This window comes from Caloenas nicobarica, chromosome 10, assembly GCF_036013445.1.
Source record: "Caloenas nicobarica isolate bCalNic1 chromosome 10, bCalNic1.hap1, whole genome shotgun sequence".
NCBI classification, from domain to species: Eukaryota; Metazoa; Chordata; class Aves; order Columbiformes; family Columbidae; genus Caloenas; species Caloenas nicobarica.
Window position 1 is genome coordinate 16,346,617 of NC_088254.1, and position 26,399 is coordinate 16,373,015.

A 26,399-nucleotide genomic window follows, 5' to 3' on the forward strand; every position below is an offset into this window, starting at 1 on the left:
CATTCTTCCACTGGTTTTGGTAGGGCTCCTTTTCCCACTAAAATCAAACCATGCGATTCTCTTGCGTAGACTCACAGAAACCCAAGAGTGAAGTATTAATTTTCTGAATCAGAATCAATATACTGTACAATCATTTTCCACAAATTATTGATTTTTTAAAAAAGAATGTGCTAGCAAGCCCTTTGGTCCATGCCTCTCCCTTCCCCCAACCTCCTGCAACAAACTCCTGCAATATGACATATCTAGGTGGGATTAAACAACCCAGTTGTTTACCTGCTCTAGAAATGGTAGCAAATTGCACCTAAGCTACTAAAATTTCACAAAAACCTGCAATTACACCCAGTGGAGTGAAAAAGAATAAGTAACTCTCACATTGCCTTTTAGCAGAGACATTACATCTCTGGATGCCACGGAGGTACTCACTAATATGCTGGGCAAACTTGGCGAGATAGAAGGCTTTGCTTTCAGCTACCACAGACACATTTGGAACAACATGGGAGTTTTACAAAGCTAGGGAAGCTTTTATGTTTGTTGACTTCTTTAAAAATATTGGTAATTAGAAAGCTTCTCACTATTATTTTGGTACTGATCAACTACCATGCAATCTCAGGAAAACTGATATATGAATATATAAAGCAACTAAAGGAAAAAGTAACAGGAGAGTACAAAGATCAGGGAAAACGCTCACTGAGTTATTGTGACCAGATGGCTTTTTTTTCAGTGTCTGAGGCTAGTCAAGGTTTGATGTTTTTCTTCCCGTAAGTTATTTTCATGCAAAGGCCCTTCTAGCTCCAGTTCAAAAGTGAGAGTTTGATACATAACTCAAAACCACTCACCTAGCCAGGCTTCAGTAATTCTTTCTAATGACAGACCAATGATTTGTCAGATGGCCATCCGCAGCATGGATGGTGTTCAGCATACGCCTTAATTGTTTTATTTATATGTTCAAATGTACAAGTGTGCACAGCTAATCCAAAGGAACATCTCTGCATTTTAGCCCTCTTTTTTCATTGTCCCTCATAAACATTAAAAACTGCGAACAAGCTTGTAAGAATGGTTTTCAGCACGAGGAACAGGTGGTGGTAATGTCAGTTAAGTATTCCTGCAGGGGGAAGACTGGAAGCCTGCTATAAATTACGGGGGCATTTCTGCAACTGAAAAACTTGCATTTCATTGACGAAGCTGAGAGAGTTCTTTGATGACAGAGCCATTGGGGAGCTTCAAATCATATCACATCACTAAGTTTTCTTTCTCCATTAGTCTTGGAAAAACATTATTGCAAGCATATGTTCTTGCACATAGCACTAATAACTGATGGTGGCCTAGAAGGAATAGATATATTTCCACTTCATCACAAATTCAAGCTGAAGAGTCCCATACTCTGACACTTAACCAAGTCAAATTCATCATATATTTATAACGGGGCAACCTCACTTAAATGCATCCCATTGAATGTAGGAAGCATACAAATTAATTTTGCAATTTGAAAAAAACACCTCCTCAATAACCAGTGGGATCATGTCTTCTTCCTACGCATCAAAAAGTCACAAATCTATGCTCTGAATGTCTGCAGGACTCAATTCAGAGAGGAAAAAGGGAATTTCTGGGAGTATTATTGCTAAATCAGGTCTACAGTCTCTAAATCATGCTATCAATGTCCTTTTCAAATCTGCAATATTTGTTCCCTACCCTGCAGCTTTTAGAGAATGTCTTCCTTGCAAGAAATCTTCTCCACGGAAGAGCTGAAATGGACAGAACATCACGTCACACTCCAATGAACAGAAAAATGTTTCCCACTGATGCATTTTTCTGGGGCAGTACCAACCCTATGCTTCAGTAATTAGTTTCGATAGGAAAATGGAAATTTCACTGGAAAAGAGGAAGCAGGTTCTTTTCTTTCACCTTTTCTATCCGCATAGGTGGCTGCAGGGCACAGAACCACTGTTTTAATAGTTTCTTTGGGAGTTAATTGTATCCTCGTTTCCAATTACTTTCAATACAATTCCAGTTCCCAAGATGCAAATCTCAGCCATAAGGAGAATCCATTTCTGCAGACTGAAACCCAAAACACATCCCCACCAATTTAATTCCCACAGGAGAACCCTCTCAGTACTACTGTCACCGACCTTTGTGTCCGGTCTGTTATTTCCTCCTCCAGATCCAGCAGAAGCGCTGCCTGAGCCATCACATTCTTGCTGCATGGCAGGGATTTGAGGTGCAGAATGAGCAAACCAAGGCAAAACTTGCTCCCCATCTCCTCCAGCTCCTGAGTTCCCAGCTGCAGGCCCTGATGGAGAGAGGCAGAAAGTCTCAGTGCTGAGTGTGCAATTCACAGGTACAGAGAAGGAGTCAGGTTTATTTTGCCTAAGAAGGATAATTCTTAACATTCTGGATGAGGGCTTCCATCACATTTGCTACATATGGAAATTTCCCCTACAGAATCTTTTGCAAATTAACTGACAGCACTTGGTCAACAGAAGCGATTCTAAAATGACCTCTCTTTTACAAATGGAGAAACAGAAGCAAATAGTTTAACTGTCTTGACTACGGAAGAAGTCACTGTAAGAATTAAACTCAGACCCCAGGAGAACCTGACTAAATCTACTTTTACAAATCATTAGGACTCATTTTTTCTTTCTCTCTCCAGAGGAGTCATCTCCCTAAGCAAGGAGAAAAAAACCAAACAAACATAGGTCCTACAATTGTAAAAACTAGGCAGTGGCAAAGATGGAGAAGAAAACTAGGGAGGAGAGAGAGGGGAAGAGATCTTTAACAAGTTATGAATTGTTTTTTAAGAAAATCAATTGCAAAGTAATTGCAAAATAACAAACACCTCCAAGGAATTTCTCAGTCAATTAAAAGCTGATGTCTCTCTAGCAGAGACAAGCAGAGAAAGAAAAGCATAAACAGTGTTTGGATTATCAACATCATCTTTCAAGGGAAGACTCCTCCAAGCTGTGGATCCTCGCTTGGAAGAACCCTGATTATGAATAGCCTGGGTTTGTTGTTTTTCACTAATTACAAAAAAATAAAGTAAATATCTAGCAAAGAAGGAACACATCAAGGGCCTGCATAGGAGTAAGTCAATGTAATCGATAGCAGTTTCATGCATGCGGAGAGAGGATAGGAGACCAACACAGCTCAGATACACCAACAATAAACAAAGAAACTGCAAAGTCCCTCATCTTTGGCATTTAGTGACCCAATCACATGTACTGCTTAATGCTAACACATGAGGGGTTGAATCAATCGCTGAACAAATGCGGCCAATATCAGCACCATGTGCTTTTGCAGCACAAAACAGCTCTGCAGCCGATCTTCTGACGGGAGCTCCAGCTCCATTTCCAAGACTGTTTGTTCCCTCGGCAGCTCCCAGGAGTCCCCGCTCACAGTCCTGGCACCAGCCTTACCCGTGGTGTGAGCTCCACGCCAGCATGGCCTGCACTTGACCTCTACTAGATATTCGTTAGTGGACATGTTATCGGTAATGAGGACAGTACGTGTTCTGGTAACCCATGACAGGCTGAGCTCTGATCTCATGTTGATTTTTATTTTCTGTATGAAGTGGTTGTATTTGTAAAGTGTTTTGGGATCCCTATGCCTGAGCAGCTCCATAGAGCTAAAAGATTATTTCAGAGCCAAAAACATGCAGGTAGATGGATGAAACAGGAGATTTCTCACATAAACTTCTGCAGCTCTCTTGCAAAGCTTATTTTCTGCATTTTTGTTAGAGGACACAAACTCCTTGGATAGGGTGAAAACCCCCACTTCATCTCTAGCAGTTCCAGCATATGCAAATACCATCTAGCATTACAAATACCCTATCTGATCACAAATATATTTTCCTATAGTAAAGATGTTACAAGACCCTGTGAGAGAAGCATGAATCTGTAGTTATGATGACGAAACTAAAAAACACAAAGTATGGAGCCGAAACATAAACCGAGTGGTCGGACAACTAGATAAGCACAGCGCCTGCCCAAAAGAGCACACAAATAATCTGAGAAAATATCGCCTCAGTGCTAGGCAGGGTCTAGGGTCTCTGGAGAACTGACTTCTGTTCTCTGAACAGTCTTTTAAGTGTTTTTATCACAGTGGGCAAATCTCCTGCACCATTTCTTCTCTCCATCCTATTCACCTTCACTGCAAGCTTTGCTATGCAAGATCTATGTACAATGAACTATAGCAATAATTAATAATAGTAAGAAAACAGAGGGAGAGGCTTATGGGAACCAAGGGTCATTAATGTGAAACAACGAGAGTGCTTAGCAGCTCTACATAGATTCCTAGATGGTTTATTATTTTACTCTAAAAGACATAACATACTTTAGTGTTGCAAGACTTCGAACAGGCAGGCAGAAGTGGTGATATTTCTGAGCAAAAATATGTCGTTTCTACAGGAAAAGAGTTATTTTGTCGGGGCAAAAAATAAAAAGAACATCTCACAGCTTTCCCTGGGGTGCATCTCAGGGTCTTGCTTCCAAGATCAAGGCAACACACTAAATACCTATCAATCCAGGAGATGCGAATAGTGACTATGTTAAAACTCAGCCTGTGGCTTTATGATTCCCTAGAGCTTTATTCAGGATATGAAGAGGCCTTAAGAAACTATGAGCAGAGAAATAATAATAATAAAACTATAATACACCTCAGAAGCCTCAGACAGTAATTGCTCATGCACTGAAGTTATCTGCTGCACAATGGACCCATATTGCTTTGATACCAGACAGCTCAGGAGTAACAGCTGGAAACCTCAGCTAGAGCATTACTTGTTAACACACTTTTTCACTTCAAACACAGACAGACTTTTATTTTTTAACTCAGATAATTCTCCCCCCCTGCTCCTTCCTCCCTCCTCAGCTCTCACAGGGTGGAGCTGGAGGTGCACAGCATGGGTACCATTAAACTGAAGCTGTTGACAGAACTGACGGATCAAACTAATGTTATTGATGGCATCTGCCAGCAATGCCAGGAGCTGATGTAGTGGTTAATAATCAGTCCCGCTTGCATTGCTGAATGGGAAGCCTGGTCTCCAGGCGCTTCCCTTGTAGCTTTGCAGCACACACAGTTATAAAAATTTTGAGATTGCGCTTACAACTCAGAGTTGGGAAAATATCCTACAAGAAATGCAAGCAAGAAAAAAAGAACAGTAGAAGGGGTCCAGCTTGGTTTGCTTAAGAAGGTGATAGAAGACACACCCCCATGGCAGCAAAGCTGTTGCACTTCTACGTGTCATGACAGTATGTGGTCTGTTTGCCACAGCTGCAGTGCCTGAGAGCATCTCCCCTGCAGCGTCCTGCCTGGCTGGATTCTCCGTGACCCCATCTTTCTCTCTAGTAATGCTTTATGACCGTCCTCCTTTGGACACAACTATATAAACAGTGGAGCATGGTGCAAAGGCTTCCAAACCAGCAGAAACTAAGCAAATTCTAAAGCAGGAAACAGGATTACTGCACCAGAAAGCTGCAGACAAGCTCATCAGTACTAATTAGTCCAGCCTCAGAAACATCCTAACAAAGCTGTCCTACTTTGATGACCAGTTCATATCTCCACACAGTTTCTGCTGTTACAAAGTACCAGTCTGGACCAGCACCAGTGTGATGCATCACACTCCACTGAGCAACACAAACGTGTCCACTGGTTCCACGGACCTGTCATGCAGTCTTTTGCAGGCATGTTAAGGGATAACAGGTTGTTTCCTGGCTATTATAGACAATAATGGAGCTAAACAGCTTTTCTTAATCCCTTTTCATATTTTCATACTGCAACAGACATCATGGGAGGAGGTGACATCTAATAACAGACCAAGTTCTGGATATATTTATTTTTCATGGAAGAAACAAAATGCAGAGGTAGGTGACAGGGCCACTGAGGTGAATGAAACAGAGACTTAGTCTATTAACTCTTGGTCTAGTTAGACCAATTAATTTCTTTCCTTTTCTGCCAAAACTGTTGCTAGCATAACAGCTGGAGCAGTAGGATGCTCACCTATGAGTGACACTCTCATACTAATAGGAAACTGGGAAGCAGGAAAAAAAAGCTATTCCTTGACTTATCATTTGGTCAGGATACTGTCGATACAAATTTTCCTAAACAAAATTGATCAAATCATACTGGAAAAACAGTGCATTCGCACTCAGCACTGATGCATCAAATAAATATCCACGACAAAATGTTTCTAATATCTCTCAACTTGCCCTTAAAATACTTCACAGGCTAAATGACAATGCAATGGAAAAACTTTGTTATTCATTACTTATATGCTTTAGACACTCCCACAGCCAAAGGCAGCAATAATTTCATAACACAGATACACAGATATTGTCGAAGAAGGTGGAAGGACTCCAGAAGTTCAATTAGAAATTTCTTCATAAGGGTAACTAGAGCTACAGTAAAATTAGAGTTAGAAGATACTAATAAACACAAGTAGACAGAAAATTTCAGAGGCATCAATTGTTTTCTGTGCTCAGAGAAAAGGGACTTTTGGCATGCAGCGGGGACAATTCAGTGGCCTCTCCCACTTTTTGTCACTGTTCAGTCCTCAGGGCAACAGCTTTTCCCTGCAAACTCACTTCCAGTCAATACATATACATACATACTTACAGAATATTCTCTGCATCTCAATAGCTTTACACATTCACAACGGTTATGCCCTAAGGCTGGGTATAAATAAAGAGACAGTCTGGTTTCTCACTAATCACATCAGTGAGCTCTCCCTCGGAATACTAATCAAAACCATTTGGAGGCTCTAGAGGACAAACCAGGGAGCTGAATGAAACATTTGGTGCCTCATGACTGCAGCCTTAATTTTAGCTTGGGCCAGCCCTGAAAGATACTGTCCTTTCAACCCCTGTGAATGCAAATATGCAGACACACGTCTCAGAACTGGCTATTTAGACAACGAGGACAGTGGGGAACGAGCCCAGTTTTCTCATGATCCTTAAGCAGCAGGTATGGCACGCAAAACAGATGAAGTTAAAGGGATGGGGATGGAATTTAGGCCAAAGGATTTCAAGAGGATTGAGCAAGCAGAAAAGGCTGAAAAAACAAGAACAAAAAGCTAGCAGGAATTTCTAGAAAGAAAGACAAGAGGGGCTGGAGTTAGAGACAGAAGATAAAACGACAGGAGAGATAAAAGGGTGAGAAAGAAGGAAAGGTTGTTGAGGTCAATGGATGCTGATAAAGGCGAATGATAACAAGAGAAGAGCTAATGGAAACTTCCACCCCCTTCTCACCCTCAGAGAGGTGCGTCTTGTTCTGAACATCTGTCCTCATTACAGCTGGTACTTTGGCCACACGGTGAGGAAATAAGGTCCAGTTTGCCTTGAATCCCTGCACTAAACTTTGCTGAACTCAGCTGGTGTTTTGGCTGGGCAAACTTCTTGGGTACAGAAGCAAGGAAGCAGTAATTATCATTCAAATGGACTATTTCCCTGGTTAATGATACTTAAGTTACAGGCAACACTGTTCAAGGAATGCAGTGAATGAGAAGATGAAGTAACTTCTCCCTCTGATGTGCTGGAGAAGGAGTCCTGAACAACCTGCTCATAGGAGAATTGGGGACTTAACATATAGAAAAACTTGTGGCCAAGTTCTCGAGAAAAACAATTATTTAGCTTATGAATTCTCCAGGCCTAGTGCAGGAAAGTGCTTCCTCCTCCTTTCTGGTATCCTGACTAGCTATTGGTCTGACATTCCCATCTCCACACACTTCCCTCACAGTATTTCCACAACTGTCACCCTGTCCTTTCCCTCCATCCTTTTCTCCTTTCCAAGCTTCTCTGCTCCTCCCTCAGCATCTTTTCTCCCTTTCTTAATAAGCTCCCAGGAATGACTCAATCCTCAATGCATGCCAAGCTCATCATGCATTGGAAGAGTCAAAGAAATTATATTAGTGTCGCATTTGCCAAATTTGCCAACCTCGGCTGGCCAATTTTCTTGTTTACTCTATCCCATACGTTGCTATCTCATGTTTTGTGTCAACAAATTACAAACTATCCAGGATGGGCACAGGAGTGACTTTTGCTTTCCACCTCCACTGCACACTCATACAGAGAGGAACGCTTCCATGTCCACTGGATGTTGTTATACCTGTTCTGCATTGCTGTACGAGACTGAAGGTGGTACCAGGTACCAGAAAGCCCGGCGTTGCCAGGCTGCTTCTTGAATAGCCATAACTGTGAAGGGTGGTCATGTTCAGAACAAAAGATGAACAAAAAGAGAAAGAAATGAGGATATTTTGCTCCTACACAGACAAAACATATAGGAAGATGCTATTCTTTGCAGAGTTCTTGTTTTCCAATAAAGTTGAGTAGAACATTGGTTTTCTGTCTCATACATTATTGTGTGACATGCTAGGGACCTATTTTTAGGTTTTGGATAGACCTAGACTAGCATCAACAGGCTATCCCTCTCTTTGTAGACACTGAGCAATCTTTTACCTCGTTCCACAGTGTCTTCTCAAATAGAACTGAAGAGGCTGAGTGAATGATATGCCAGGCCAGAACTGAGCACTTTGGAGGAATCTGCATTGTTTCACAGTGACAAGGTCAGAAGTGTCTCAAGTTCTGACCTAAGGACTGGGGACAGTTCTGGGGAGGAGCAGCCTGCTTGTACCATCAGATGAAGAAGCATGTTCTTGGAAGAGACAGCCCAGTGGGCGAGTTTTGAGAGTACAGCTAACAAAAACAATGGGCAATGTTATTTTTTTTTTTTTACTTAAGGAAAAATACCCAACATGATAGTTCCTAAAGGAAAACAAATGCCACTCCAGGATATTTAAGCCTCCTACTTGCCAGACAAGCAACAGAATGAGGGAACTGCTCAAAGTCATGTAGGGATCCCAGGGCAGTGTGAGGAAAGTAAGCGATTACATCAAGTTGGTGCAAGTGGAGTGCTTTATTCAAGAAAGCACCTTTCTTCCCCATGCTCCCACTTGCAAATGCAAGAGGTTAACTGGTATTACCCCATGTGATGGTGCCTTGAAAATTTGTGAGTAGTCTATTCATAACTTTCTCTCATATTTTCCTGCTATCTGAACACTGTGGAACCTGGAACAAGTCACAGACAGGTTGTAGCCTCATGTATCTGGAGATTAAGTGTGAGGTGGGGCTCTAAGTCTGTCTGACAATCTGTGTAAAATGAATTAGCTCTTAAAAGCATTCTGGGAAAGCAGGAAGTTAAAATTTTGCAAGACCTAAATTGGCAGCCTAATCCCTGGATCACTTTTCCTCTCTCTCTACTTCCACTTAAAAAGTTTGCCTGTATAAATAACTTCAGTGTACAGAAAAGTGACCAGACTCTTGGCCCAGCCAACTCTTTATTTTCTGCCATAAATTTAACCTGTTTGGCTATATTTCACTATGGGAGTAAAATAGTTTTCTAATCTTGGCTAGTGATTACCTTGGAACACATGCCTTGGAACGAAAGGATTTATGATACTTAAAACTTTATTCTGGCTAATGTAAATGCAGATGCTCTTCATAAAGTGTCTAACCTGTTTTAAAAAGTATTAATAAGGTATTTGTCTTCATAATGCCATCCACTATGGTGATCCCTCTGGGTTAATTATGTGTTACATGAAGAATCAATTGTTACATCTTAATTTCATGAAATGGTCTCATATACTTGTATTATATTATTAAAAGCCTTGTTATTTTTCTGTGTGGCTTTGAAGTACTTAAAGTAACAATACTGGGAACTTCCAAAGTAGTTTTTATCTTAAAACTCGCTGTGCTATAAACTGCAATGAACAAAACCTTACAGCCTTTCCCTCTCATCCCAATAAAACACATTATATTCCTCCCATCACAGAGGTGATGAAAACATGTATTGACAGAAACGACATATCAAAGCCAGTGTGCCTTTCTTCCCCATCCAAAACGAGACCCCAAGGTCGTGGTACCCCTCAGTGTTGTGCCAACACAGGGGTTGAAGCTCTCGAGTAGATTAGTGAGAAGCCAATACAGCATGACCCAGACATCACCCCCATTGCTCCAGCCTGAGAAGACTGTGCTCCCAGATTATATTCATCACTCTGCTCCCATGTCAGTGCATTACAGAGACTTGCAGACCGGTGAAATTGTGTCTTGGCCTGGCAGCAATGTAATGTAGAGGAGAATCCAAGGGGATGATGAGCCTGCTTCCCACTACGCTGCTGCCAGACATCCCACCACTGCAAAGCCTCTCCCCAACACTGCTCAGTGTTCCTTCTGCACTGTAAAGCTTTATTCCTTCCCTTTATAACTCAATAGCTCTACTATCCCTAATGCCTTCCCCATACTGAAGCTGCCTTCCAGGCCACTAAACACTTTCATGTCCTCCCTCTAGCCCCTCTTTATCACCGCTTCGTCTCTTACAAAAGAAATGACCCAGAACAAACAGGGTACTCCACAGGAGGTATTACCATCCACATCTGTAGGGATATTATAGCGTTCTCCAAGTCTACCTCTTTCTGCACACATACAGGCATCTTATTCACTTTTTTCTTTATTGCTGCTGCTGCACATGGTACAGACATCTTTATCAAGCTGTCTTTATAATAGCTACTTATGTTTTCCTGAACTGTTAAAGCTAATTCAGAGCCCAACCATGTGTCTGAATGTTTTAAACTAATCCTTCAAACATGCTTTGCCCTGCCACTGCTGCCTATGTTTCGTCTTCCATTCTAGTACCCTCATCTTTTAGTCCTCATTCCTACTGTATTATTTGTATCAGCTGCAAACCGTAAATATTATTATCTTACTGTTCTCCTTGACTTCCAGTCTTTAAAATTATAAATAGACTATCACCAATTCACAGCGGTAGCTGAAGTCTCCTTCCTATCAATTTCTTTCCATCCCAAGGATGCTTTATGCATACCAACTTTTTTTTTCCAGCCTTTTAACTAGGTTTTGACCACACAAACAGCCCTTTTGTGTCTCACTCCATAACTCCCAAAACTTCTTGATGCTTTTTTTTTGCAGGAGGCTGTATTCTGACTCATCTAGGATGACCAGCAATCCAATCTGCATAAAAATCAGTCTTGGTTCACCCTTGGAAGCCATAGGCAAAACTTTATATACCATTTTTCCTTTGTCTTCCAGTGCCCATACCTCTTTCAAAAAAAATCCACTGTATTATCAAGGCATTATTAACATTCTCAATCATTGTGTTTCCTTATCCCTGTGTTACTCCAGTGCATGTGGTTCTGTTATTGGTGGTTCTCTCATCCCATGAAGTTTTTAAACTTGGGGAATCATAATTAGCACCTTGTTAAACATGTTTTAAACAGTCTGCTATCTAGTCTGCTGGTCACTTTTAATGATTTCTTTTTAGTAGTTCAAATCCTTTGTTCCGTAGTTTCCTTACAACTCTTTACAGGAACAAAACAATGGGCTTCACCTGATTCTGTGAGTTACAGCTGTAGCCAAATATAAAATAACATTAGGAGACAACCTGCAAGCATTGTCTTCACATATAAAGCAGACAGCGTGGTCCCACAACATCCTGCTCTGTCCCGATCCTGTTCCAGCTCTGCCAATGTACTTGTGGCTCAGGGCAGCACAAACAGCTCCAGAAAGCATCCAAATCTCAGCCTACACAGTCTCCTATTGTTCCAGTCCTGAGGGTTCCATACTTTCTTCCAGAGCCTTTTGATCATGCCTTGAAGCATACTTCTTTTTTCCAGATCTAAGTCTACTCTCCACAAAATCACTCATTTCCTCCAACACCTTCTGCCAATGGCCTCAAAGCAGAACTTCCACCTGGTGCCGTTTTTTTCTGCCCAGATCCCATCGCATGCGACACGCCAGCTTCCATGGTGAAATAATTACGTGCACATGTTCAGAATAGATTATCCTGAGACTGTGTGTGGGTCTCCTTAAACCTTACTTTAAACAGGTCCTTACACAGAGATCCAGAGGTGAGCAGTAAGGACACAGAGCCACCATTTCAATTTTCATTACTCTAACATTTCATGCACTGTATTATGTCCATCTCCTTATGCTGATACAACTCAGGAGCTACCTGAGACTTTCTTCCTAAATTATAAATTATTTCCCTCAGGCTAATTTCTGCTTTTTCTTATCACAAATTCTCTTTGGTCACCTTCAGCAAACACCATCAAAGTTGGCCTCCCCACTTATCACTCTCTGCTATCTCAGGATCAGTGACAGGAAGCAACTATGATTCTACAATTTATTGTATTAACAATTCTGAAACGACAAAGGAGTAATTGATTTTTTCCAAGCCAAAGGCTTGTGGGAAAGCACAAAAAGCATCTATGCCCAGCTCAGATCAGAGAGGAAAGAGACACTGCAGAGGAGAGGGCTTTCCCCAGCCTGGGCACTGCTCCCTTTGAAGCTGAAGGATTGGAGCACAACCAAGGAGCTGATGGCTGTTTTCTTATAGATGTCATCATAATTGTTCTGACACAAGAACCTTCTTGCTGCTTGTCACATTTAATAGAAGAATGGGCAATAACAGTGAAAATCTGACCATTTCTTTTTTTCCTCTTTCTTTCTTTTGAATACTCTGAACTAGCCACCTAGAGAATGGCTGATAACACTGAGGATAATTCAGGCAAAAGTACTGCAGGACCCTCTTTGATGTCTGCTCGGATTTAATACAGGTTCATATAATGAATGTGTAATACAATAATTCCATGTAAAGAATTAAAGAATACATGAGAAAGCGAGGTCACAGGGAGATTTTACCAGACAGCCCAAGGGCAAGTCACTGATCATTTCATTAAGAGTCTGGGTTAGGAGAGACATCCTGGGAATGTAGACTCTACAGTCAGAAATCAAACATCAGGGAAGTTCTTTCAGGTGAAGAAGCTGCCATCAACTGCTAACCAGGGTTTACAGGTCTGCAGAGCCCAAAGGCTCATTTTATCACCAGCCCACATGTCCTCTGGTACAAAGTAAACTCACAGCCACTAAGATGGCTGGTGGACACTTTCACATCACTTTTGGCTGGAAAAAAAATTAAAACAAAAATTGAGATCAAAACTGAAGCTTCTGTTTTATTGTAGCAGAGATGAATGCAATGGTGCTTGTCCACAAGGAACTGACCAGCAGCATGTAGATTATCTTAGAATTTGGACTGACTTACCAAGGAGAAGTATCGCTTAGATCTAGCAGCTGGACGCAAACTTTTGCAAACCACCTATAAGCCTTTTCCCCTATATAATCCCACCAGTACAGGCTCAGTTTAACATCTCCACTTACTGTGCTTTTGCAGAGAAAGAAAAAAAGAAATCAGGTCTTTGAAGACTGTAAGGAACAGACTGAAGAAAGGGAGACAAGATCAGAGAGACAGCTCAGGTGAGGGGGAGGCAGTTATCTCTAGCAAGGGGATAACTGATGTGACTCACACAAAAACATCTTTTATTTCCCCTTGTATTGCCATGGATATTTGCATATTGACTTTTTCAGAGATGGAGACCAGTAGGAAGCAAATGCATAGCAGCTGATAAATGCTTCACCTCCTAGAGCATCAGGTGAGAAGCATACAGGCCTTGTAGAAATAAACTACGACTCTCCGAGTCTTTGAAAAACCTACTGACCACTCAGAGCAAAGCAGGCAAACCTTTATCAGCAGAGAAGATGCTGACTCCAGATTACAGGCTTTCAGGATTTCTCATCTTGCAACGGTACCACCTGAGAAAATTTGCATAAGAACAAGCTGCATTTTTCTTAGGAGTCCTTTTCAACTTGCTTTTATGATTTCTACTGAAAACAATAATCCCCTGTTTGTGACACCGCAATCATTTCTGTTACAATCAAGTGTTCTGTCCAAAAGGAGGATTACTGCTTCAGTTTGGGGAAGTATACAGACTTTCAGAGGAACAAAGCAACCAGTTTTCAAGCAAATGACCTTGGTAATAGAGAACAAAAGACGACAAAGATATAAAAACAACACTACATATGATCAGATCTGCCACTTCCAAGAGGCATCTGATGCCCTTTAAGTTCATAACAGTTGATGTTTCCTGTAGATGTTTGCTCAATGGCGTCGGAAAAAGTAGCAAAAGATATTTCTCTTTGCTGTGCCACTCCAACATTCACTCAGATTTTTCCTTTGACAAGGTACCAATGTTTTATAACTAAACATCAGACACACATATCTAGAAACCCCACTGCAGTGCACAACTCCATGCTTTTAGCAGCATCCTGCGAGAAGCAGCATCACCGCACATGGTGCTGAATGTCAAACAACTGGCTTAAACCTGTGCCTCTGGCAGCTGCTCTGAAATCCAAAGAACAAACTGTTTTAAAAAAAAAAAAAAAAGAAAAAAAGCAGCGCCTTTGTTTTGCCCTTTTTTATTTTTTTTGCAAGAACATAATTTAACATGACTCTCTACAGAACAATTTGCATGGGATTACCCACAATGCACTATATTATGGTAATACACTTCAACCTCTGATGTATATTAGACTGACAGAGTTAAAAATCTGTCAAAGGAAAAATAAATGATACAGGAAAATGATGATGTAAGACAGAATAGTAAACACTCTGCACTTGCGTAATCTGCCAAAATTCAGTCTAAAATTGGCCTGGGAAAGAGAACAAGAGTATTGTGCACTCAGAACAGCTTTAGGGAATGTTCCCAACTCAAGCAGAAAACAATACCTGACTGAGATATGGATGTAATCACGAAGGAATGGAAAGTACAACAAACCAGAACTAAGAGCTGAATAGGAGACAAAGAGAGATTTTCTTCATTTCTTTGATTTCCCACCAGGTAGCAACCTGAAGGGAATATTCCCTCTTGCTCATGCAAGGATGGTTTGGTTCACTGCACTTCAGCACACACGTTTGCTCAATCCGCCTTCTGCCCCTTTCCAAGCCCTGCTGCACCTTCTTCTGATGCTGGTAGTGATTCCTAAGAGATCCTGGACAGGCTCTATGTTCAAAAGCTGGTGGCCCAAAACACTGAGCCCCAGGGCTGTATCAGTCACAGAATCCAAACTACCAGCTTCTCCTTCCTGCAGTCACGGATGGCTACTCAGCCCTTCACCGGGGGAACAAACACTCCCTGACATTTTCTAGCATTGGTCTTGAACTTTCCCATAGAAAAAAAGCCGCAGGAAAATATATCAAATGTACCCGTCCCCTTCAGTTAATTCCACACACTGTTTTCCTAGTAATTTAAGTAATTAGATATCAATACTCAAATCCCTAATCAAGGGATAAGTCTGTTTTGGTATCCAGTGAAGAATCATATGGCCAGGGGACTTTTCTGCAAAGCCCTCCAGACAAGGAATGGCAAAGGATGCCACAGGGGGAACAAGGCACAGGGCTGGTCGAGGGGAAGGGATACAGTAAGAAGCAGTATTTTCCACCTAGGACTTATTAGTTCTCTCAAAGCTAAGTCACAGAAAAATGAACAAAACAAGGGATGAGGCCAAATTGTATTTGCTGAAGAGGAGTCATAGAGATTAGTGTATTAATTAATCAAGACAATAACGTCAGCAAGGGCCTGACCTTTATTCCTGCCCTAGCAACAGCTTTGTCCCTGGAGACATTTGGCTTGCAGGCTAAAGCCATTTTGATACATCCCTCAATTAATCGCAGGATACCCTCTAGGAGATGGGAAAGCAGTATTGCAAGCTGTGAGCAGGGATGCTGAATCAGAGAAGGAGTGACCTAGACAAAGGCACCTCGTCAAGGGCATTGGCAGAGCTAGGGAGAGAGCCCACAATTCTCTTTACCTCCCAAACATCATCACTCACTGCTAGAAACAAAATTGTTTGAAGTTTTAATCTGGAATTCTGTTGCACTGTTTTTCTTTTTTAAAATCAGAGACTAACAAGAAATAAAGATTAAGTTTAAACACAACCACAAACACCCCAAAACCAAAGAAAAGAGTCTGTTTTAAAAGCAGCTTGTACCTTTTCTGTAATAAAACAGGAATATATGAAAACTCGGTCAGACAAAATGACAGACAGCTGCTGAGAGCAGGACAGCAATCAGATCTTCAGTTACCTCCTGCTTCTCCCCTTTCTCCTAAGTCCTTCTTTCAGGCAGATGAACTGCACATGCCCATACCCTGGGGAGCCTGGATTCCTTCGCTCAATATCACACAGCAGGTTCACCATCCTAAGGCCAGACAGGTCCAGCAAGCCTCTGAGCACCACTGACCCTCTAACAAAGAATCTCAAAGCTCTGTAGGGGTAGCTGGGTGGCAGAATACAAGGTCACAGTCCCAGCATGTTCACCTTGCTCAGCAGCAGTGGTACGGGACCTTGGCTGGCAAGGAGAGGTATCTCAGTTTCTCTCATTGATATCACTGGCCTTAATGATTTTCTCAGAACAGGCACTCCAGCTGTCCACCTCAACCCCAGATAAGCAATAGTGCAGAAGCTGTAGCTTGAACAAGAGAAATTGGTCGCTCAACCTGTCTATCTAGCACTAGCTGAGCTGAACCTGCCTGTCCCTTCTCTTCAGCCCTACAGTCCTTCATATTCAGTCTGATGCTGGGGAAACCTCAGACAAGATGGGACATGATGCTGATGGAGGCTGGACTGGCACATCTCTGCTTTCTCCCACACTCCTCAATATAGACATTACAACATCCTAAACCACAGCAAAATTAAGACCAACTTCACCACGTTACATTACACTCATACATCTGACGCTTTCCTGTCCATAAGCAACTAACACATAACCCCTCTCAACCATCATGTTCAAACTGGTCAAAAAGCTTTCCAGAACAAATAAAACTTTTAACTTTAGGTTCCAAATTAATTTTTGTTAAAGCCAACACGGTTACTTCATGTTAGAATTCAACTACAAAAATAGATTTCTTTTCCTCTTGCCTAGCTATTGTTGGCAAACATTAGTTCTAGCGAGAGAAGCTATTTCTGGACTTTTATTGGCAAGTCTTGTGTTCAGAGACTAAAGGAAGGAACTGGCTGACAGTGGAAAAAAAAAACCAAAACAGCTAGACATGACTTTCAAGAAATGCCAGTTCCTGCCAAGCTCTTATGCACATTTCTCTGTGCTTTATTAACTGCTACTAGTAAAGGTCACAGCTACAAGGATCAGTGAGAAAAAAAAAAAGGCACATATGGAAAGTTCTCTGTCTCAGACTGACAATCAGCTGCATGGTCACTGCCAGAGATGCCCTCTCATGCTAACTTCATTTGCGCCTTTCGCAGAGGAAAATCTGCTGCTTCTGAGTACAAAATGCCTGCTAAACGTGATTGAGGTGGAGTTTCTAGCAGACTTTTGTACATTGTATTATCTCCTGCTTGGGTTGATGTGCACTCAGCAGACACGCTCATATATCCATGCATATACACACACACGTGATCACAGAGAGACATTTCTAAGACACAGGTACCATAACGAACAGCACTCATAAGTACACAATTAACATATTCAGACACACCAGTGCACATTTGCACACTTGAAGGTCTGAGAGAACATGTTTTGGACTAATGCTCATGTGCACGTAGCAACATCCAATCGTGGTCTTTAACCAACATGGTTCCAAGTTTGCACTCACAAATATTCACTGTGCATAAACACTCTACCAGTACAAACACCCACCTCATGTGTGATTTAGGAAAGTAAAGGCAGACAGCTAAATGGAAACACACAGAGGTTTGTATCTGTTTCTCTTGTAAATTGTGCACGTGGTCTTCATGCATTTATTAACGCCATGCTAATAATTTCTAGTAATTAGTGTTATAATAGGAAAAGACAAGAATGCAGATCTTGGTCTTTTATAAGTGAATTAATTACAGCTAATAATACCTGCCACCCCCAACAAATACAAAGGGACAGCACGGAATCGTTTGGTTTTGTTTTGGTGGGGTTTTTGTTTTTGTTGTTGTTGTTTTTTCCCCCTCTCTATTTCCTAGGTATTTGCTTCAGTGTAACAGGGATTTATTCATCAATGAGCTAGGAAACAACACAATAAAAATGACTAAATGGAAACATAAAAATTAAGCCCCTTCACACAGAGCCAAGCTGAGCAGTGCTATTAACTAGACTCTTCCAGACTCCTAATGAAAATAAAAAATGATTGGCAAATTATTTGGGAAAAATATACCCTGTTCTTTTTCACTTCTTTGTTCTTATGTGAACATAGTGCACTTGTCAGCAAACGATGGATTATGCAAGCTATAGTCATGCATAAGCCTGTGCTGTGCTTTCTGTGATGCTACCCCCGCCCTGCTCATCATCCTCCACCTGGCGGACTCTGCCACTCTAGTTTCGGACCAGAAAATACAACAGATCCCACCCTTGGCAGGCCCAGCTCCACCACTGCTGAACTTCCCCCTACATTCTCCTAAAGCCACTCCAAAGCCCCTTAGGCTGGTGTCAGTCTTAAGCCAAGGAATGGAAATACAAATATTCAGCTACTGAAAACATTCGAATCTACCTGGGATTGTCATCTCCTCCCCTTTTCCTCTGTCCAATTCTGTCACCTCTCTTCTGCATCTGAAACCCACTAAGGATTATGTGCAACCAGTAAAGTCAGTGTCTTAATTTAGTCCCTACAGGGGATTCTGTAAGAGCTGTGGGAGCATCCATTCACAGGAGCAAAACTTTTATTCATCGGCAAATAGTAAGCTTGCAGAGGCACATTACATGAGTTCTTTGTGGAATTATCATGTCCATGTACACTACTGCATATTTTCTCTCCAAGTGGAAAGCAAATTCTATGCCATCTTATAGACTGAGCTCTCTATATGTAACAAGTAATTGTGTCATTGCACACCAAAGTGCCATGTACCATGAAGGAAAGAAAACTTAAAGTGGTTTTTTTTGGTGGTTTTTTTTTGGTTTTTTGCCTTTTTCACCCCTTCTTCCCCTTTCCTTTGATATGCCAGGACATACACATGAATGAGATCTATTTTGGGGTTATGCCAGGCCTCTGTAGCACTGACACAGAAATGTTATGGTTAAAACACTTCTGGCTGTCTTAGGAGCATTCTGCTTGTCTCAAAGAGAATGCCTTCAATTACAGATTCTGCCTTTTTGGAAGCTCTTTAGGTTTAGATTCTGGATGAGAAGCTATGAGATCTCACATTTAATTCAGTTTATCATAGCTGTACGCTCTCAAGTGAAATCAGTGGAACTGATGGATAAGAGGAAGATACTTAATGAAACACCTTGGGGATTGAAATATCTGTCATTCGATGTTCATGAAATAAGCCTCTCTTCAAAATTTTACCCTTCTTTATTTCGGTCAGTCAGGATCTTCAGCAATGCCAGCCTGACCTTAAATGCCATCTGGACTGTACTTATGTATTCTGAGCAGGCCTAGAAGAGCCACACGCTTCTCATTCTTGGGAGATATGAGCAGGTAATAAGCCAAATCTGTACCACAATGAATTTGATCTCTCTTCAGGCTGTCTCTCTTTTAAGGTACTTTTCATATGAATTCAAAAATCTACCTGAGTTTTTTCTCAGTATGCGTGACAAAAGATTATTCCAAAGAAACACAGAATCCTACTTTCTAGCAATGAACTCACAGAAGATATAATTCATGCTACATTAGTCAACAGCAGACACTAAAATGTTAGCTGAATACCCCGATATCAAGTGTCTGCCCTTGTAATTAGTATCAAAGGCATGAATAACAAGTCATCATGTACACATCTACGAGGTACTGAGTATCTCTGAATCAACATGTTGATTGTACTTAAATGGAATCTGACTCCACGTCTCCAGTTGAAATGGTCTGCCTTTTTCCTGTCCTCCTCTGCCACAAAATCTATCCATGTTGTTTTAATTCCCAAAATTCTTATGCTGAGAAAGACAGTTCTAAATAGCTGTAGAAGACCCTAAAGGAAAAGCCAAGGAACCTACGGTATGTTCCTTTGAACCTTTTTCCACAATGCAGCAGATAACATCAGCTTAAAGAGCCAGGCATTGCCTGTGCCGTTTTGCTTTCCACCACCTTGGCAACCCTCACATCACTAAGGTGTCATTGCACTGGACTTCCCTTCTGCTCCACGCTCAGCTAGAAGAAGGGATGGGACAGGACCTCAGAAGACAATTCATCTCCTCTTGCTGTCCTGTGGGCTACCACATGCAACACGAGCACAAATGCCAGTTTTGAGAGCGTGCTGTCCATCGGCAGGCTTAGTTGCAATCCCATCCATGGCACTCCACACCTCCACTCTAATTATCTACAAATGTATGATAAAGGAACTGAAAGAGATTCTCTCCCTAGCTTTGCATTTACTAAAAGGTCACCAAGGAAATGTGAATTCTTCCTGTGAACAGAGATATCAGGAGATAATGAAATCTGAACTCAGTCATTGCTGTGTGCATTTTCTTTTCAGTCTTCATTTAGAAATGAGCTCCCTTTCCTCTGCGCAGGCTACTACTGACTCACACATGTGCTACTCAAGAAAGATAGAGCAGGAAGGCTGAGGGTCACACACCTCTGCCTTCTCCCTGCCCCTCCAGCACTAGTAACTGTGAGGGTGTCACACGACAGCAGAATGCCACACGCAGTCCATCATTTTAGCTGCGCCTAGCCCAATACAGACCCACAAGCAACCCCATGTGATATTACATGTATATACACAAGATACGCACACTTGTATATTTCAAGCAGTAAACACTGATGCCAATTATGTACATTTCATGTTCTGCCTATAAGCAGAGAAATGCACTCACACCATACGCACACCTTCTTCCAAGCAAAACGTTCAAACACATACAAGCACACAGCTGGCTACAGCATATACACATCCACTTAAAAAGCATAATTACGTACATCCTATTACTCACCAGTGCTAACACACCATTACAAACCTGCATGCTCGTGTCTGTACTCAAACACACACCCTTCCTGACCCCCACCCTCTAGGAATGCAAGAAGTCTGGGGATCAATAACCACTTACAGACCTTCAATCCAACACTGTCAACTTTGTTCTCCCCTGTTTACAGTGACAGACAAGCAGACTAAAGATACAGGTCATCAGTATGCAGAGGAGGAGAGGTGGGCACAGCGTCAGCATAAGAAGCAGGCAGATGTTGCTGAAGCTAGTAGAGGTTGTTCTTGCCTCCTGCAACCAACTGAGCAGAGCTGCCACTGTCCCAGACATCTTCTGCTTTATTCCCAGGACATCAGTGCAACCAGACAGAACAAACCAGGGCAATAACCACAGGCCATTTTCCTGAAACAACATAATGGTACATAGGAAGATAGAGAAAGAACCCAATTCTTATCTGTTTCCGAAGCCTGAGCGATGATCTTGTCCACTTAAAGATGTGCTACGTGACCAGCATCACACCAAAATAACCTGAAACCATACCTTGCGGAGGAGACAGCATGAAACTAAACACACTTCAGACACAGCAGGTTGCCGTTAAAATTGTCAGGGTGCTTTGCTGACCTTTTAAAGTGAATGAGCATGCAAATGCAGTGCACCAGAGAGTGGTCAATACCTCTGCCGATGAATTTCAACCAACTTTGCAGCATCCAGAATAACCCAAAAGCTGTTGGTATTCCCAGTCTGACCTGAGCTCTAATCATGTACCTTTGTCACAGCCCACAGCCTCACCTGCACAACCAGCATCTGAACATCCCAGAGCTACTCAATCTCTGCCCACAACACAGCCCCATTCTTACAATCCTGAGTTTCTCACTGAATCTGTATTCAGAGATCTCACTTCTGCATTACTAACAACTCCTATTATGTCAGGCCTGAATATCTCCTGAACAGAGACCAGTGTTAATACAAATATAATTATGGTTGTTTAATAAATGTATGATGTCTGCCAATCTATCTTGTTAAATTAACCACAGGAGTGAATTTTGCATTAGTCATGACAAGGCCCATTTTCAAAGCTGACATTTAATGCCAGTCCCCAGCAAAAATCATACTTCAGAGTACACGAATCACAGGATTTGGCGACTATCTTTGAGGACCAAAATGTGTGAAACCACAGAAGTAGTTTTGGTGGCTTGCTGCAGGTACCCAGTCTATGCAACACATTCACCTAGAGCTGATCAACCAGATAAGAAATACTGGGCATTTCAGTGTATGTGGAGGCTAGTGGGGTAGTGCTTGACTCAGAAATAACTGCACCACTTTGACCCCTGGAAGCCCTTCCAAACACTAAACATACTGGCTTGATCAGAAAAGTGACCTTTCTGTCACTCTTCCAGACCCAGCCTGAGCTTTGCTTTCAGTTCCCATTTATTTCATTCTCCCTCACCGGAAAAGACAAAAGTGCTGCTCGTAAAAGGTCATTGCAAAATTGGTGTCCAGCTGCCTACTGCAGAATCCATATGGGCCATTAGATTGCAAGGAGCATGGAGCCCATCACAGAGCACATCCATCGCGTTCACCTTCAGTGGAAAGGTTCCTTCTAGTAGCACAGGCTACAGTGTTGACTTCAGGTGCCTGTTCACCTGGGTGCAGGACACCTGAAGGTTGCGAGCAAGGTACCAAGTTACTCAGGCTTGTTTGTGTTGTATTATAGGGTTGTTTCCATTCCTCCCCATCACTGAGGGGGTTGTTTCGATTCCTCCCCAAAAAACTGAGGCATATATGCTCTGGACCATCATGACATGGGTGTACAGACCTTCTCCGTAACTCAGACAGCAGCCAGATTGAAGCTTATTATTTCTCCATGCTAGAAAGAAAAATATAAAGGCGGCAATAAAAATGGAATTGAAGGTATAATATAATGGAAAGAGAGAGTAGCTAAGTGAATACCTTCAGAAGTGCTAGATTCCTCTTCCACTGTTTTTATGTAGTGCTAGCATTTCAAAACGAATACTCTTCTCACCCAACTTTCAATTATCGTGCCAGATAAAATCATTTTATAAACTACCAGCTTCTCCTCCAAATCAGAACAAGTTTCTGTACCTGCAATTTGCCAACCAACAGCTTTTAAAGAAATGACGACCAAAAAAAAAGAAAAAAGGAAAAAACAAAATAATATCTTCCGCTGAAATGCAAACTGCCCTTCTGATCCTGTGGCAAAAGCAAATCCATACATCTATTTTAAGCTATAATTTGTAAACTAAGTGTCCTCCAGCACGAAATAAGCTACTGTAAAATGGACAAAATTTCTGGGCCTTTTTAGCCCCAGTTGCACATAGCTGTACTTCTCTCTCAAACTCATTTGCAATATCTTCCTCAAACTCATTAAAAATAATCTCTCTCATTGCTGTTTTGTATGAATCTCTGATTCATTTTTCTTGTGGAGTTCAGTCATTAGTTCCAGCACCCCCAAAGGAAAAGGAAAATTTCCACTTTATTCCACAAGCTAAGAAGAGGTAGGACACAGTGAGAGATTCAGTTAGAAATGCTTTCAGAAAACAGTTTGTGGTGGTGTTTTTTTGTTGTTTGTTTTTATCTAAGTCAAAACCTCTTTGTCGGAGTATAATAGACTAGAGGTGACTTTTCTCAGGAAGAGCTGCTCAACTCTTGGGCAACATTTTTAATCAGACCCCACAAGAAAGATACCCTTTCTGGTTGAGCTCCCCTCTTCCCTATGAACAATTAAATATTAATTGGAGCAGCTATTTAGACTGGGGCTGTTCCATCTTAGATGAGTGCCATTGCTCCTAAGTTGAAGCATTAGTCTCTTTCTGGCTCAAGGAAAATCTCATTATTCACACAAAACGTAACAACTGTTCCATGAGAAGCCAGGACAAGTTCAACAAAAAACCATCTGTGTGATCCTTGCACTGAATCAGGCAGACCAGCATCTGACTTCAGCCCCAAAAAGGGTCTGTTCTGAGGATCAGCTGTTTTGAATTTTTACAAGTTACTTAAAAGATTATGCTTCCACTCTAGTGCAAAATGGGAATGTTTCTTGAAATATCAGAGTTTCAAAGACAACACCTGCTTTCCACAACTATATTTTGATATTTTTCTCTCCAGAGATGAAAGGTGCTGAGGAAGCATTGACTATGGTGATGATGATGACAACAGAAAACGAGGTAAACCATCTTGTGTAAGTCCTAGCATCAGGCTGGTAAGACACTGATCTCTTTAAAACTGATCCCTAAAGCAAAAAAAAAAAAAAGGCTGCCAGGTCTAAGCGGACAGACAACAAGAGTGGAAGATTTCCCACTTCTGGGGCAGAGGAAACAAACTGAATAAGTATGTCCTACAGATGACAATCCATAGCAGATACAAAAAGGTACTGAAAAGGAATAGGGTGTTCCCTCTGCACATGCTCTGGTGACCTAATAAATCCCAGAGGAAGAAGTGATAAGGGAATGATGATAATCAGTGTTTAGGATCATCATTATAGAGAACGTCCAGGGTACAACATACCATCATCTTTGGAAGGACTAACAACATTATGGCTGGAAAAGGAAATGCCTCTAACAAATTAAAGGTACTAGTTTAGTAGATATATCTGTTTAACAATGTTATCAATGCAATAATATCCATAACAGTGTACTAGAGCCTATTTCTAGTTATGGTAGCAAATACTTTCTTGCCATTCTTGGTATCAACTGCCATGAATTTTTACTTTTTAGCTCCTTATATCCATTTCCTGCATTACACTGGTATCTATTTTCCCCATTTTCTTTGTTCAGAGACAATAAATCTGTGCTATTATCCCTCAGATGATGATTTGCATCAGCTACGTTTAGGAAAATGACCTCTACTGTTGTTTACTCATTACATTGAGAAATACTAGTAAACAATTAGAGCAAACAAACAAGAAACTGAGATTGAAATAACTGAAAACTGTCTTACTATAATCAATCTAGCATGTAGATTTTTCATCAATATTATGAATTACTGTGCTCTACACTCTAATTATTGCCTTCTCTTTGCCACTAAACCAGAATTGGTTTAAACTGAATATGTCCTCAATTCTTGATTAGAGAATTGTGCCTTTCTGGATATGTAACAAAATCCTTTTAAAAAGGATTCGATTTTTATTCATAACACTTTTGTATACTTTTTTTCCCTTGCCTGTGGTCTGTTTTACTTATAATATTTCCTCAGCTCTGTAAAATCAGCCCTTATTAAGGAAAAAAAAAAATATACATGAACATATGTTAATAGGAACACTGTCCTTTACATATATTAAATGTAATTGGGTCATGATCACTGGTGTCTAGGTAACCACAAACTCCCACACCAAAGATTAATTCATGCTTTCCTATTATAATGTCATCCAAAATAGAGTTACACTGGATACAACTTTTGTGTCAGAAAATAATAATCTGTAATGTTTGGAATCTTTAATAGTATTTACTGCTGCCGCATGAAATCTCAGGTAAATCTGAAATCTCACCCAAACTCAAGTCCATAAGTACACATTTACCTTTGGTGTACTGAATACAAGTACTTTTGAGGGAACATCCCATTTTCTAGTTTGATTCAGTGTGCCAAGCAGGCTCATTTCCTAGACTTTGTCAGCTTACCTGCAACACATAGACCTGAATTATCAGTAAATGAAGATGTACCAAACTGCTCTTGCCTTCCATCCCAGCCCCACATGCTTATGACCCTTTCATTCCTTCCCAAGCAGGGGGGAGACCAGTACTGGGAGATTCTGAAATGCCAAAAGTGTACTTTTCCTTGCAGGTTTCAGTATTAACAATTACATTATCAGCAAAATCTTTCAATTGTTCATTACTCAGATGCTTAGCAGTAGTATGTAGACATTTGAGAAACATATTCCTTCTACAGTTTTTCCCCCACTTGTTCAAATTTTTTATGACAAGCAATTTGAGTTTGACCTGCACTTGTTTTCATAGACTTTGCTTCACCACCACTGCCACTACCCCCCTCAATTCAGCATTATTTTGTTTTGCTTCATGAAAGATTAGTTCTCTTCCTCCAAAGCACAAGGGTCCCTCATCCATGTGATCCCCATGACCACTGGAACATGGCTCACTTCTCTAAAAAGGTCTCCACATCAGTTATGCAACCAATGGTTATCTTTCCATCTTTCCTTCCCTCTCTTATTTACAGCTTTGAAAAGCCCTCTGACAAAAATCAGAGATTTTTGTCTTTCCTCTTCATCAAGAGCCTTGAAGAATCCAGCAATATACCACTCTACGTACTTCTCTGCCATGTATTTCCAACATGCACCAGCCAAATTTGCCTTTTAATCTTTTTTTTTCTCTAGGCGGACAATACACAGTCACATTACAGTCCTGTTTACTCCTCTGTCCACTTTTCCTAATTGAAGCTCACTTACGACAACCAGGTTGAAAATATCTCTTTTTTAGTTTGTTTGTTTTATACCAAAAGGTATTCAAAGATATGCTTCTAATTCTCTATGTGGCGGTACTTGTCTTAATGAGTATGTGAGAGAAGAATATCCCACAACATCGCTTTGAATATGGACAAATTATCTTCTCTTGGCTATGTGTAACCAACATATTTTTTGATTTCTACTGTTTTCAGCTTCCTCATGTCTGATCCTTCCCCAGTTATGGCATGTATGT

General features: G+C 41.2%; 1 protein-coding gene across 11 annotated transcripts in view; it reads right to left on the minus strand.

Annotated features, from left to right (window-relative positions):
* AGBL1 (AGBL carboxypeptidase 1) overlaps positions 1-26,399 on the minus strand; it is a 443,743-nt gene that overhangs the window by 248,092 nt on the left and 169,252 nt on the right. For all 11 annotated transcript variants that reach the window (XR_010606737.1, XR_010606736.1, XR_010606738.1 and 8 more), the window contains exon 22: positions 2,127-2,287. Coding sequence is in view for 6 of the 11 variants with exons in the window: in XM_065641707.1 (XP_065497779.1) it covers positions 2,127-2,287 (161 nt within the window). In the remaining 5 variants the exon portion in view is untranslated. The remainder of the gene's footprint in view (positions 1-2,126; positions 2,288-26,399) is intronic.